This window comes from Halichondria panicea, chromosome 7, assembly GCF_963675165.1.
Source record: "Halichondria panicea chromosome 7, odHalPani1.1, whole genome shotgun sequence".
NCBI lineage: Eukaryota > Metazoa > Porifera > Demospongiae > Suberitida > Halichondriidae > Halichondria > Halichondria panicea.
Window position 1 is genome coordinate 5,823,761 of NC_087383.1, and position 15,771 is coordinate 5,839,531.

Here is a 15,771-nt window from a genome sequence, read left to right on the forward strand (position 1 = left end):
CTTCTTCTGCAATCGAGAACCTTGATGATGATGATGACCCTAACGTATTTTGTAAGAACCTAGTAGAGAGGTATCAACACAGACCAATTGAGCTTGCAAATATATCTCTAGCCGATTTTGCTGCTAATTATAGTACCGAATATAAAGTCGTTGACGACGATACTGGTGACACTGATGTACTTCCATCTGATGCCAACAGTACTAAGAATACACCACGTAAAAATTACACTCACAGGTGGATTCGGTAAAATGAATAAACGTAATCTGGAAGCAATCATAAGGTTCACAAAGTACAATAAAGAGAAAGACCCCAGTAACTGGTATAGAGCCAAATTGATGCTTTATTTCCCATGGTACAGTGAAGAAACAGATTTGTTAGGTGGCTATTCAACCTTTGAAGAGCATTTCCGTAATGTCCAATCGTCTGTGATAGCTAATGAGAAAAAGTACACACTGTCTGACGTAGAAAACATTGAAATTGATGAGGATGGCCCCCCACAGCATGCTTGGGATCAAGTAGCACCGGGTACTGAAGCTGACAGAGCCCAACATGAAGCTGAAGGTCCTGAAACTCTAACAGATTTGTCTGAGCAAGACGTTAGGGACAATAGTGCATTGTTTACGTCCACTACCTCTAGTAGCTTACATGTGCGCTATGAAGGCGTAGCTAATCATGGGGAAATTCCACCTGATAAATACAGAAAGCTTTTAAGAGGTCTTAACAGCAAGCAAAAACAAATTGTCATGTTTCACCGCAATTGGTGCAAGAAAGCTGTGATAGCATTAAAGCATGGTAAACCCATTGAGCCATACCGTGTGTGTTTGTGAGTGGCCCTGGAGGTGTAGGAAAGACGCATGTTATCAAACTGATACATTCTGATACTGTTAAATTGCTTAGGTTGTCTGGCACAATAGAACCTGACGATGTTACAGTTTTGCTTACAGCCCCCACTGGTGCAGCAGCATTTATTATAGGTGGTATGACGTTACATTCTGCTCTTGTACTATAGGTACCAGTAGATACAGTGGTTTTCAGCCTCTCAATCACGATCGTTTAAACTCCCTACGAAGTAAATTGTCTAAGTTAGCACTACTGATCATTGACGAAATAAGCATGGTTGGTTCCAACATGTTGCTAGAAGTGCACAAGAGACTAGAGCAAATCAAAGCTGTCATGCCGGATAGGAGTACTTTTGGTGGTGTCAGTATATTAGCAGTAGGAGATCTTTTTCAATTACCCCCTGTCTGTCAAACACCTGTTTTTAGTGTCGTCAACGATAGTTATGCTAAACTATACAACTCTGGTTCATTGTGGTTAGATGAATTTCAAATGATTGAGCTAGATGAGATTATGAGGCAAAAGGGTGACTCGGTATTTTGTGAACTTTTGTGTAGGATTAGAACGGCTACACACAATGACAATGACGTCGCTGTGCTAAAGTCCAGGGAAATTACTCCTCAAATGCCCAATTACCCAAACCATGCTCTACATGTGTATAGACTCAATGCTGATGTTGATGAGCGTAACATAACCATGTTGATTGAATGCCTTGGTTCCAGAAAGTCAGCAATATTCAATAAAGTCTTGCGATTCTAGAGCTGGTCAAACTAGCCACATCAACTTGTCAACCCTGTCTGCCAAGAGATCAGAAACTGGTGGCCTACACGGCATTTTGAAAATTGCAATTGGTGCCAGAGTTATGCTAACAACCAATGTTGACGTAGCAGATGGGCTAGTTAATGGTGCTAGAGGTGAAATAGTCAATATAGTGATGGGTGCTGGTAAGGTTACACACATTCTTGTAAATTTTGATCACCCTAATGTTGGAGCTAAGGCCAGACAAGGTAGTCAATTTTTGCAAACATTCCCAACTGCTGTTCCACTAGTAAAACACGAAGCTATTTTTAAGGCTAAAGGTAAACAAGGCTCTGAAATTACTCGGTTACAGTTCCCATTGACTCTATAGCTTGGGCCACTACTATACATAAGGTACAAGGTTTAACACTCGATGAAATTGTGGTAGACATGAAAGGTAGCCGCTTTAGCTCTGGTCAAGCCTATATGTAGCATTCAGTCGTGTTAAAAAGCTTGAAGGTTTGCATATATTGAACTTTAATGAGAAGGTTATTAAAGCGAGTGATGACGTCAAGACTGAAATGTCTAGATTAAATGATAGGGTACTCAGCCCTTTGTCCGTTGACACATGTCCTGAAGATTACATCACAATTACATTACTCAATGTGAGATCGCTGCTAGCTAAAGTACCAGACATTGAATGTGATAAATTATTTACTTCAGCTGGAATTCACTGTTTTACTGAAACATGGTTGCAGTCCGGAATAGCCAGTCCATTAATACATACAAACCATCAATTTTTAAGACTCGATAGTGTTTCTGGTGATAGAAAAGGTGGGGTTTTGATTAGTTTGCCTGAAAATATAGAAATACTGAACTCTTATGCTTGTGACGTAGATGGTGTTGCAATAGAAATGCTATGTGCTCTGCTTCAACTACCTAATGGACAAGCCATTCATTTAACTCTTGTGTACCGATCTCCAAGTGTATCAATGAACGATTTATTAGGCTACATGTATCCCCTGTTGCAGCACCTAAAAAGCTTTAATGTATCTATTGTCCTAGGTGACTTTAATGTGGACATTCTAACTAACACTAATTCACAATTAGAAGTATTAATGCTTCGTCATGGTTATTCTCAGCTAGTGCACACTCCCACTACAGACAACGGTACTCTTATAGACCATGTATATTGCAATAGCCTAGCACCAGAGCGTGTTCATACAAAGATTACTGATGTGTACTACTCGGATCACGATGCAGTTCTCTGCTCCATTCCCCTCGAATCTATCAGTCTAACTACGTGACCTGTACACTTAGTGAGTATTTGAGGCTATATAGCTCAACTTACTTACATTACTGAATATTTCTGAATAATACGAGTTTGAGGCACCTATAATTATTCTTGTGTATGTCCACACTCTGACCATGTTCTATGCTATACCTTCTCTGAGACAAATTTGCTAATTGGTTGAAACCAGTGCATTTTATACAGCCTCTTCAGCTAGATTATCTCTGCCTGGTTTCAACCGTAACTTTAGCATTCGTTGTACGCTTGTATACTTTTTCTGGCTTGGCCAATCTGTTAATCTATGACTCAAATGACTCAAAGTTTCCAATCTGTTTTGCTGTTAGTCTATGACTCTAAGACTCAAATGACTCAAAGTTTCCAATCTGTTTTGCTGTTAGTCTATGACTCTAAGACTCAAATGACTCAAAGTTTCCAATCTGTTTTGCTGTTAATCTATGACTCTATGACTCAAATGACTCCTATGACTCCTATGACTCCTATGACTCAAATGACTCAAAGTTTACTAAGTGTTCAATTAACTGTTCCTGGTTCCTGTTGAAGACTAAGAATGTCTACCGCTGCAGTGAGTTAAATCCAACCATGGTGAGTGTATACATTTGTAATTATATCATCTTTAGCATATAGTGTCAAGAGTATGTGTACAGTGTCATAATTATAGCTGTTTGCCTATATGCTCCATTACCAATTCTACAGGTATAGTTTTTGTTTTATTGTGTATAATGCTATACTATATACAAACATCCTTCATATCTTTTTCTTATATACACACACTAAGGGCCATCTTCGACTTGTAGTCCCAAGAAAATAATTATTGATGAACACTGGCTAATGTAACGATTTCAATTTATTAATGGCTGTCTCGACATACTACAACTGTATACATTGTACGCAAGAATTCTAACTATGATAAAATGGCTCTGCGACACTCAAAAATTGAAGAAAATTAATGAACGAACTATACTTGCATAGAGACCTCAATCTGATAGCTGTCTTCGACGCACAGTTTGTGGCAGATAACAAACATACATCATACGCAAGAAAATCGATAAAACTATGAACTATGATTATATAAGAGTGATACAGCAAAAATAGATGTTGCTATCCTGTTTCTACCTTCGAGCAATGCTCCCTACTTGAATTTGGCACTTTTAATTTTGACAGCCTTCCAAAAGCCACATGGTCAGTCACTTTCGGCCTAGCCTCGAGACCAGGCCGATTAAAATACGGCCTGGTCTCTATTGCATGGGTGATAGTGCACATGCGCAAACTGAGTTCCCCAGAATCTGGGGAATTCGTTCACGTTAGTAAACCTTTGTAAAATTATACCGTAAACTAGTTTGTTGACTAGTTTCTTTCCGTATTATTTTTAACAAATACTTGTCTCCTGTGGCTTTATGCCCTCTATTGTGTTGTCAAGAAGGCTTACACACTTGTCTAAAGCCAAAAGAAGCTCTCTACGATGGTCCTATGGTTGCAGTTGGAAGCACAAAGTCAAAGACTTGCCATAGTCTGTCAGAAACCCTTTTAAGTCTTTAAAGTCTGTCTCCTGTGAAGCTGTGGCTTATGTTCTGTATTGCGTTGTCGAGAAGGTTTACACACTATTCTGAAAACATAAGAGGCTCACATCTACCTCTACGATGACCCTATGGTTGCAGTTGGAAGCACAAAGTCAAAGACTTGCCATAGTCTGTCAGAAACCCAGTTCAAAACATGATGACCATACAACCATCATAGAGGTAGATGAGAGCCTCTTCCGGCTTCGTGTACAAGCCTTCTCAACACAACACCATAGAGAAGGCCACAGCTAGTTAGCTAGCTAGGCTATAAAAAGCTTCATATAGTACATGGGCGTGGACGGCCACGCCTATAATTAATTACCCATGCAATAGGTACCAGGCCGTATTTTAATCGGCCTGGATTCGAGGCTACTTTCGGCCTGAAGCCATGTTTATACGTGCAGTCAATTTCGCTTTTATTTATTTATTATTACAACTATTTTCAGAATTTATTTATACGTCCTTTTTTACACTTACTTTTGTTATACTATTTCTCTTATTTATTAAACTACCATTACTACATCAACACTTACTTACTATTTCTTAATTATTATTTTTGTTTTTTAAACTACCATTACATCATCATTTTTTACACTTACTTTTCCCGTTTGTTCGACATCTGCGTGTCATCCGTGTGTTAAACACACATTCCTGTACTTTAACCTAAGGAATGTGTGTCTACTTTGACACGCGGATGTCGTACCTCCTCTGATTTCTCGTTATCCATTTCTAAACTACCATTACATCATCATAATTATTCAGTCACTGATCCCTTATTATAACACACCATCTAAACTACCATTACATCATTGTTCATCATGTACGTCCAGTCATCCCACATGATTCGTCGTAATAATAAATATTATTCACTATGATAATGCAATTGTTTGCCGAGGGTTAGCACTTCAGTGCTCTAGTTATTGAGTGTCTGGATTCATAGATAAGGAGTACTGTATTCATTGTGGCCTCTGAGATATGGTCACCTCAATGTACACAGCCATTCAATGTACACAGCCATTCCACCAAATGTTCACCACTTAGTAAACCACAGATAAGGAATTGGAAACGGAAGTCCCTCAAAATAATGTTCACCACTTAGTAAACAATAGTTTATAGAGTTAGAGAAGTTACATTGAATCTGCAATGGATCCTCGAAACTATTCGCGCTACTTATGAACGAGGCTGTTAAGCAATTAATTTTTGCCGGGTAACTCCTTGAAAGTTGTGTTTTTCCTCGAGACATCATCTGTTTATAACACGCCTAGTCCGTCAGCCACATGTAGTACTTATAAATACTGACAACGTACACCCAGTAAAAAAGATAAATTAGCTAGTAAAGTCATAAGTTCCCAAGGCTGTTTTAGAGCGTGCTAGTTATAACTACTACAATAGGTATAGACCTTGAAATAATTATAAGTAAGTTGCACGGACTAAGCAGCTATTTGTAGTTTATTATGCACTGTGTGTAGAAATAGGTATTGTTGTGGCTCCATTAAACCACAGCGTAGCGCGGATGTTACTCGAGGGTACCTTCGTTTCCAACCCCTTTAACCGAATAGCCGCGGTTGACGCTTTGAAGCGTCAATACGTGAATAGCTGGTAGCCGCGGTTGACGCTTTGAAGCGTCAACCGCACATTACTCTACTCTTAATTAATTTATGGTGAGCTACAACCTTCCAGAGCTCCACAGCTTTGCAAGGCTTCTCTCGAAGGTCAACAGAAGCCTTACTGAGTCCGATCACCATAGGTTAGCAATCAAAAATTTGCTGAAATTTTCATGTGAAATCTCAAAAGTGAACATACATTATAATAAATACAATTACAATTAATTCTATCGTACAACAATGACTAAGAGGCCTCTGTACACAGGGGATGAGGTACTCCTAGGTATCCTGGATAGTAGTCACAGTGAGTAGAGCTTCTCAGACCCATAAGATGGTGGTGGTTCCATGGCAGATAGCAGTGACGATAGTTTCACAGACCTGCATGAGGAAGAAGGAGTATTACTAACCAAGCAGACCACCTCTAGAATCAATTGTTCTTACACACAGTAGAACATAACCTCCTCAGAGACAAACACCAGCCAACAAGCCAGCCATAAAGAAATCGAATTTTAAATGTACCTTAGTTTGGGGTGGTGCCTAAAAGATCAAAAGATTATCATGCAATCAATACACACACTAAATTGACATTCAGCCACATAATTATAATTGAATTGCTATAATAGACAGCAGACTAGGAATGTACATGTAACACAGCACTAACTCACAAGCCAACAAACCTAAAAAAGTATATTGAGAATGGCCATACACAAAGTACAGTACATCTCATACAAGGGTGCCAAATAATTATGAATCATGCAACCTTAGACATAATTATGTATAGGCTCCCACAAGCAAACTTACATGCAATGGCACTCATAGGCACATATAAAGTAATTGTGATCCTACAACAAACTGGGAGTTCATAAAAAGATTTAACTTTGGGCACAGAATTACAATGCATATCACAGGCAAACACACAAGCCAACTAATGACAAATTGTGTCCTAATCCTATAGCTGGGGAGCATAACACAACCAACAAGCCTATTATGTTGGGAAGAAAATGTCCTTACACAAGTAGACAGTACACTCACTCATAAACAGTACACTCATAAGCCCAACAAGCCTTTTCTTTCTTTCCCCTGAAAAGGTCAGAACATTATTATGCAATCAACCTCTGTACATGTATACACAGTGAGCCTAATTGAATTGTAACCTTGGAAGCAAGCAGGAACTTCACACAAGCCAACCCCAATTGGAAGCAAGCAGAAACTTTACACAAGCCAACCCCAATTGGAAGCAAGCAGGAACTTCACACAAGCCTATAGGCATAACTTTTGGCAGAGCACTGATAATATTTAGCATGGTATTTAGTACCATTTTACACATGGTGAGGCCTGCTTCTTGCAATTTACAGAGTACCTCTGACAATCTCCTGTCGTGCTCTTCCTGTGTCGGCCACAGGCACACACAAGCGCGCGCATGTGCACAGATACACATACACACACATACACCCGCGCGGGCACACATAACAGACACACACAAACACAGACAAAGATACACACACACACAGCAAAAACACATATGTTATATGGGATGCATCATCGTATTTTAGTGTTAAAATGACAGAAATTTATGTCATTTCTACATTAAATTTCAAATGATGCATTTTATTTGAGATGTTTTATGTTATTATAACATATCTGTTTTTACTGTGCACATACACCCGCGCGGGCACACATACAGACACACACACATGCACGCACATAAATATACACACAAGTGCGCGCACGCACACACACACACACACACACACACGCACACCACTTACTGTAAGCAGTTCCACTCCTGGCCTGACTATGGACTCCCACCATCGATCTCTGTTGGCCCAAACTTCCGATCTCCGATTCAAGACAAAATTCCAGCATTCATCACAGCTGATAACAGAATACATTGTGGATGAGACCAACAGATAGCTAAGCAAATCAATGATGACCCCTTTACATTGCAACACTGCTGAGCGTACATATAGGCTTCTGTATTTTAAACTCGGCTTCAACACACTGCTGGAGCCAGTACACTTTACAAGCTACGTAGGTAAGCGTATTATCAGCTAAGAACACTATGTATACAAGCTAAAAACAGCATCGCTATAATCATACGCACACAAAGCTTACCTCTGAAGTAAAATCTCGCTCTGTCCTTGGCTGGTTGACTGTTCAGATTGGAGGTCCTGACAGAGTAACTAGCTACAAGGTAGCTTGAAGAGAACTGTTACTGTTATTAAGGGGTGCATCTTTCTTTGCCACACTGATAATTGAATATCAAACACTGTACACTACACTCTCACTACACTCTAAAAACATGCTCTAAACTAACTCAGCTTCTACACAAGTATACTTTACACACTCATAAGCTATCTAGGCAAGTGCAGAAGCATATTAAATCAGCTCAGAGGCTTATGAAGGCTTATACTAGCTACATAATGCTTGCTATAATACGCACACAAAGCTTACCTCTGAAGAGATCCCTCGCTCTGGACTTGGCTGGTTGACTTTTCCGTTGGAAACCAGGAGATCCTGACACAGTAACTACTGTAGACTACTTTGCTACGAAGTTGAATAAAGAAAACTGTCATTGTTTCCAAGTTATGCATCTTTCTTTGCTAGAGGCGAATGCTGAAAAAGAGAAAATAATTTGAATATCAAACCTTGTAGACTACACTAAAAAAACAGGCTCTAAACTAACTAAACTATTCTTTCAGTATAATATTTCATACACTCAGAGGCTATCTAGGTAGGTGGACAAGCATATTAAATCAGCTCAAAAGGCTTCTAAAGGCTAGACTAGGAAAATGATGATCGCTATACAAACACAGAGCTTACTTGTGAAATGATCCTTCGCTGGGGCCTTGGCTGGTTACCTGCTCCGTTCAAAACTCAGAGATCCTGGCAGAATAACTATTCTAGACTAGTTTGCAACAAAGTTGCCTGCAGAAAACTGCTACTGCTTCTTAGCTACGCATCTTTCTTTGCTAGGAGCTGATAATGAAAGTAATTTAAAATTAATTAGATTTTGGTTCCGCGGTGGGCGGTACTACGTATGAAATCATAACCGCGGCTATTCGGTTAACCCTAAATCTATATGGTAAAACACAACAACTCATGATCAGAGTGTTCCAGGGTTCAATGAACTATTTGTTGTGTGGGTTCTAATGAATAAGAATGGTATGCAGAAACATTAATTTTCTTACAGAGCAATTCTAATGCACCTATCAATGTGTCGCCCCACTACCCTCCTAGGGAGGGGTCATGCTAACATGGAGGATATATGACCATAACTATATCCCAGGTAAAATTCCCCACGTGCATGGGGGAGGATTCTTTGTTCAAATTCCCTAAATTCCCCAGTCACCACCAGTCACAGCCTCAAGCAGTTGTAGTCTTTACTACGCAAAGCCAGGTAAAATCATATTGGGCCAACATTTCAAGTCAAATTCCCCCGTATGTCCCGGGGGAGCACATTAGGTGCATAATTGCAATGTATTATTATTTCCCTAATCAGCAATCTCATGGTGTAGTGTGTGATTGAAGCTGTACATGTATACTGATGTATCTTTGTCAACCCTGAATACCGGCATACACAGACAGGCCACCAGATATTATGTACACCTTGTAGCTGTACAAGCTCACCTTGTCGCCATTGTCCTGACCTTCCTGACCTGCCCTGGGGCGGCCAGGTACTAGTAGCTGTAAGATAATTATAGCCCTGATCCGCAGAGTACTGCTGCTCACAGTCTTTTGTCACACACTCACCAAGAAGCTTTGTTTACTTGACTTACAAGACACGCCCCTTTTCAATTTTGCACGGTCTGTAATCAATTAATGTCTGTACCTATACATCTCCTAAATAGAGTAGTGTATAATTTCCACCCACTACCAAAATAGTCATCATGATTATATCAAGAACTGCAATGAACAAACATGCATGAAAGAAATATGAAATAATGTATTACAAGGTTGTGGTATATACGTAGGTCACTAGTAAGCTAATAAATTAACTGCATACATGTATGTCAGAAAACAATGGATAGTGTACACAAGGAGTTGAAAGATCACATAAGCAATCTTGCACCTCATGACAAAGACATTTATACTCGTCATTCCAAAGTTAGTATGGGGCCAGGTCACACTCTTGAAGTCAAGCAGATTGTGTTCTTGTGTGTACATCTCATACAGTTGAAGGTGTAGCTTCACCACGAGGACACTAGTCTGCCTTGTGCCTGTGGGTGGTGTGTGTGTGGGTGGGATGTGGGTGTGTGCATGTGTGGGTGGGTGTGATAAGGATTTTAGCTGTATATAATAGTACAATGTGGGTATAGCTATGTATACTAAAATCAATCATTGATTCCTCCATCAAAAGGCACACACATTCTTTAGCATGAAATTAGACGATTACCGTACGTATAATTATAGTGGGAAATGTTCATCAAGTGTGCAAATTAAACTTCAAGTTTTTCAAGGGCAGAGCATTCAAACTGGAATAAACTCCCACGCACTGTTCACATGCATATCAGTGGGTGTGGTTTCCTAGAATTGAAAGGCGAATATTAAAACGCACGAACGTTATTTTCTGCTGAGCTAAATGGAGAAAATGTCCCACTATACAGTATATAAAGATATACATGTAGTTATGGGAAGTCAAAGATAGGTCATACAGAATTTGCCCAAAAGCAATCTAAACATACTCATGACCTCTGACCTCTGTATTTCAGAGTACCGAGGTCACACCCATGTAACTACGTACTGACCTCTTAATGATGCCATGACCCCGCAGTAGGGTCTCAGGTCATTGTGAACAATCCACTGACAGTGCAGGTAACAGAGAGCCTGCTGCAGTGACGGTGAGTCTGTGCTGTGAGGTGTGTGGGGTGTGTGTGAGTGGGTGGGGGTGTAGTGTGTGGGGTGTGTGGAGGGGACATAAAATTACATGCACACATGAAGCTAACATTATACATGTACACAGCACGATTTTATTCAACCATCCATGTGGGTGTTAAAAGTGCTGATTCAGCACTTACTGTTTGAAAGTTTCGTGTTTGTTTTGAGCAGCCGTGAATTAATTTTAGTGTTGCTTATGTTCACTACATACTAAATAGGACATACTAAAGCTGTACAGTCATGCATGCTATATATTACCAGTATAATTATAGTCACCAGGGGGGGGGGGGGGCTGGGGTGAACCATCCCCCCCAAATATCTCATCTTCCCCCCCAAACCCACACAATGTTTGTAGACTAATGACATCATCACATTAGTACTGTATATAATTATGATGTACAATATCTACCGTAAGATCTCGATTTAAAGCGACACTTTTTAATAATTACGAAGCCAGAGGTCGCATCTTTTGGAGGTTGAATAATTTTAATAATTGAAGTCCTGGTGTCGCATATTTAGAGGGTCGCATCTATAGTTGGAGGTAATCTACTTGCCTCAATTTCAGACGCTTAAAAACACTGATATCCCAGTGGGCTACAATCGAGGCTAGGGAGTGGCTACATTTACCTCTATTTAGAACACGACATTAAAAAATAATTGTCAATGCAGCTGTCGCTACTTAAAGAGGTCAGAAAATTGCTGAAGCTCCTGGGTGTCGCATATTTGGAGGGTCACCTTAAATCAAGGTCTTACAGTAACTAGATATAGTGTGATGCACTAGCATGTAATAGTGGGTGTGGTCAAACATTATGTGGTGTGCGTAAACCACCCCCCCAAACTTTTAATCTTAGATGAAACCCTGGTCACTATACATATACCTTGAGGCATCGTCACGTGCCATAAAGCCGACACCTGTGCCCTCCTCCTCGTCACTGTGATGCTGTGTGGGAGACTGCGTCGTCATCATTGTGTCCACAGTCAATCTAGTGGAGGGAGGGTGGAGGGAACATTAATGGTGATATTACCAATTATGATTATGGACGTAGTCACACGAGTAGATTAAACAGACTGTGTGTGTGTATCTAGCTGATAGATTCTAGCAACAGTGAGTTGACAAATTGACACTTTGCCCACACACTCCACACACCCACCTGTTATGTGAGGGGGTGATCTGGAGGAGTGGAAGGTCAGGTCGATACTCTGAGTGCTGCTCAGTCCACCATAGTAGCTACTGTAGGATCAAAATTAATAACATTATTTAATAATAAACGTGATGATAACCTGCTATACGCTGCTACACACCTCTCAGAGAGAAAGCTTTAAGACTGTGAACACACGCACACACCCTACACGCCCACTCACACACACGCCCACACCACACACACCTCTCAGAGAGATAGCTCTCAGACTGTGAGTACTGGCTATCAGTACGCTCAGACAAGAGCACTTCCTCGTATTCAATCCTCCTCTCATTGAAGTTGCCATATATAACACCGTCAGATGTAGGCCTCGGTGGTTGTTGCTGGGGGGTTGCAGAATATACGCCTCCGCATCGCTGTCATGGTTACGCTTGACGGCAGTTACCATAGAGACCAGCTTTGTGGGCTTGTTGCCACTGCTATCCTGAGACTGGGGGAAACAAAAGATAAAACTAACAACACCCAACATGCACAGCCGACTACCGTATTACTAGAATGTTTCAAACATACATGTATGCGAACTTTGCGAGGGTTGATCAATTCACAACAATAAGATCACAAAACCTACTAGTAAATACACACGATCCTTGCCAGAACACAATAAGTTAGATTGCAAATGGTCAAATTTTTGCTAATTTGGCAGATTCAATGCACACAATATGCATATACCTCTGTTTCACAGGAATAGTCCTTTAATTGAGTCTGGTGAGCTGTAGCTCTCTCTGCTCTGAGGCTTATAGTTGGTCAATGAGGTCCTGCTCTGGGCTATGGCTTCACTCAGCGGCTCTGAGTCATGTGATACCTGTATAGGGGTAAGTCATGTGACAAAACTCTTCTCATTGCTTGGTTGAAGTGTACAGTGAAGCAAATACTGCCAGCTCCAAAGTCTCCATAGCATGACTGTGTTTGTGCCTGTTACATGTAGTATAGTAGACCACCCTCTATATATAGTCACTGTTGGTCTGCCCAAGGGACACCATCACTATAGAGACAGTCATACGCTTCACTACACAATATAATTGTCCCATTCCCAATCCTCCGAGGCCAGTACTACAGACTACAGAGACAGGTTTCACTATAGTACAGCTAACAATTAATTCAGAATTAGTGCTCACACAAGACCCTCCTCACTACACATACGTACAGGTACATGTCTGTAGCTAATTATATTTTATTTATCAATGTTCAGGAGGATCCCTATAATATACTTATACCGTATTACTAGAATGTTTTGCGAGCATCAAACATTTGCGAACTTTGCGATGGTTGATCAATTCGCAACAATAAAATATGCAAAGCCTAAATTATTACTAGTAAATACACACGATCCTTGCCAGAACGCAATAGTTAGATCGCAAAGGGTCACATTTTCTGCTGATTTGACTTATTCGCAAAGGTTTTCCACCTGCGAAATATTCTAGTAATACGGTAGCTATGCTCACACTCACAGAGGATTGCTATGTGTTATCCTCGCAGTTGATTGCCCTCTTTGGTTTGAGGACCGGAGTGGTGCTAGTACTGGCCCACGACAACCTCTTACTGTCCGTCCAACTACAAGGAAGAGGGAACATTATAATTATAACTGTATAGCGGGTAATTTTCATTGGTGGAAATGCTTATATGAACTACCAATTTAAATATTTCGCTATAACATTACCTGTGTGTGTGTGTGTGTGTGTGTGTGCATACGCACATCGTCCCAATTGACAGGCCACTTCTGCTTCCATAGTTCAGTGACCCTATCCAGTGTTTTAGAGTGCTCCTCCACCAACCTGCACACACAATAATAGCAACCTAGATAATTATTTCTAAAGAAGCAATGCAGTTTCCAGCCATGCAAGCCAACTAATTTTAATTTTTGTACACGTTTTTAAGGGGAAAAATCATGTCATCAATAATCTCTCAGATTTATAGGGGGAATCCCCTCCCCTCTCTATGAAACCCTGCCCAATAGTTACACCTAACAAAGTCAATTCTCATCAGAGTACATCTAAATCAGCAGAGTTGTGTACCCACCTTTCTTGATGATGACTAGATTGAGCACACTCAGGTTGCTGTCCACTATGCAGCCTCTCACTGACTTGCGTTTCCTTTCTCCAGTGTGTCTGGGTCTGTAACAACTGTGCCACTTCTTGAGGAGGAGCTTTTAACACGGCCATTAGTGAGGACACCTTGCTTCATGAGGAAACCCTTGCTGTCATTGCCACTGCTGATACAAACCACATAGCCCTGTGTGTGTGTGTGTGTGTGTGTGTGTGTACGATCTTACAGAGATAGAATATATAAAAACAACGGATTAGACCTTGCCCAAAGGTAGGGAGATTAGATCATGCGATTGGTATAATCCCCACCTATCCCTGGTAGGGGGGCATTAGTTTGACAAGTGCATGTACTACTGAGATAATTGTTTACCTCTCCACTGTAGTCCACAGGACGACCTTCGAACCTCCTGGTATTTGCGACAACCACATTGCCCGATCCTTCGTCCTCCAGCCCCAGCCCCTCCCATAACACACCAATAGTTGTTGTTGTCATCACTTTGTTCTGAGGCGTTTCTTTCTTTTCATTCTTACCTCATCTAGTCTGGGTATTTGAAATGCTGAGCTGGGTATCTGCTCCATTGTGTGTTCCTCAGTACGGCTAGACCAACACCACTTCACTCTTGCCCCGCTATACTCTACCCTCACTGAGTCTTCAGGAGTTTCTTTACCTTGCCAGTCCCTGGTCCATTTGTCCACGTGGGTGAGAACCCTGAGATGGTTATGGTCGTCATACAGATTACTAACAAAACATGAAGAAAGTTGTTCCAAAGTTTTGATGATCATTACCACACACACTCGCAGAATTTGCGATAGTTTGGCGATCCCTATAGGAGCTTCTACAAGGCTAGGGAATTGTGGGATATTCCAGTAAATAGCTAGTGGCAGTAGATAATGTGGCAAAGAGCATCGCATCGACTACAAGTGAGTGGTTAGTCATGATCGACAAGGAACTAGTCAGTGGAGTGTATAGGATGTATGCTTTTGATGCGTGGCAGTCAACATCGGTATAATCCAAAGCTTCTGTGATAAATATGCTCATCACTAAAAAATGTTTGCACATACGTTACTTCAATGTGTACGAGAAGTTGCAGATGATGGAGGAGTTATACAAGGTGACGCTGTGGAGGATGCATGAGGATGACTCATTGGTAGAGGGGGTAAATAAAGCATGCTTTTAAAAGTAACCATGCTAAATAAAAGTCTACTGTTATTTCAATACCATTAGTATTGCCAGCTTCACATTCAGTCATACAATCATAGATGATACAGTAATGACGTGGATGTGAAACGTTTCCAGATTCCAGTATTCTGCTTGAACTATCATTCATGAAGCTATACTTATAAAGTAATAGTTGACTTGAGCAATATATATCCAATATGCCTCAGCCTGTGGAATCTAAGATTGTTATTGTGACGGAGGTATGGTAGAATGCTTCCTGTGTGAGTTGCACTCTTCCTAGCTAATGAACATGCACTCGATCCCAGGCCGAGTTTTTGCTTTTATAACGGTTAGGCAAACAACTAGTTATAACCGTTATAAAAATGAAAACTCAGTTGTTCGTCTATCCGTTATAAAAGCGAAAACTCGGCCTGGGATAGATTTT

At 40.7% G+C, this 15,771-nt stretch overlaps 1 protein-coding gene and 4 long non-coding RNA genes across 7 annotated transcripts in view; 2 read left to right on the forward strand and 3 right to left on the reverse strand.

The window, feature by feature from the left end:
• Window positions 1–9,835, reverse strand: part of LOC135338509 (alpha-latrocrustotoxin-Lt1a-like) — a 33,878-nt gene extending 24,043 nt beyond the window's left edge. Inside the window, exon 1 of the mRNA XM_064534674.1 lies at window positions 9,679–9,835. Within this exon, the coding sequence (XP_064390744.1) occupies window positions 9,679–9,689 (11 nt within the window). The 5' untranslated portion in view covers window positions 9,690–9,835. The remainder of the gene's footprint in view (window positions 1–9,678) is intronic.
• The window catches only part of LOC135338597 (uncharacterized), a 119,531-nt gene that overhangs the window by 32,530 nt on the left and 71,230 nt on the right, over window positions 1–15,771 (forward strand). The gene's annotated exons all lie outside the window — the stretch shown is intronic.
• On the forward strand, window positions 225–4,985 carry LOC135338893 (uncharacterized). The gene is made up of 3 exons (XR_010395807.1): window positions 225–3,470; window positions 3,664–4,071; window positions 4,813–4,985. It is a non-coding gene; the product is annotated as an uncharacterized LOC135338893 (long non-coding RNA).
• Window positions 5,966–7,811, reverse strand: LOC135338646 (uncharacterized). The gene is made up of 3 exons (XR_010395692.1): window positions 7,364–7,811; window positions 7,081–7,308; window positions 5,966–6,426 (listed from the first exon to the last, which is right to left on the reverse strand). It is a non-coding gene; the product is annotated as an uncharacterized LOC135338646 (long non-coding RNA).
• Window positions 9,943–14,873, reverse strand: LOC135338565 (uncharacterized). 3 transcript variants are annotated; one of them, XR_010395591.1, is made up of 10 exons: window positions 14,538–14,873; window positions 14,142–14,354; window positions 13,819–13,897; window positions 13,574–13,676; window positions 12,795–12,927; window positions 12,312–12,555; window positions 12,078–12,157; window positions 11,805–11,909; window positions 10,797–10,900; window positions 9,943–10,268 (listed from the first exon to the last, which is right to left on the reverse strand). It is a non-coding gene; the product is annotated as an uncharacterized LOC135338565 (long non-coding RNA). The 3 variants fall into 3 exon arrangements; XR_010395592.1 differs by having other exon boundaries at window positions 10,797–10,895; window positions 13,783–13,897; XR_010395590.1 differs by having other exon boundaries at window positions 13,783–13,897.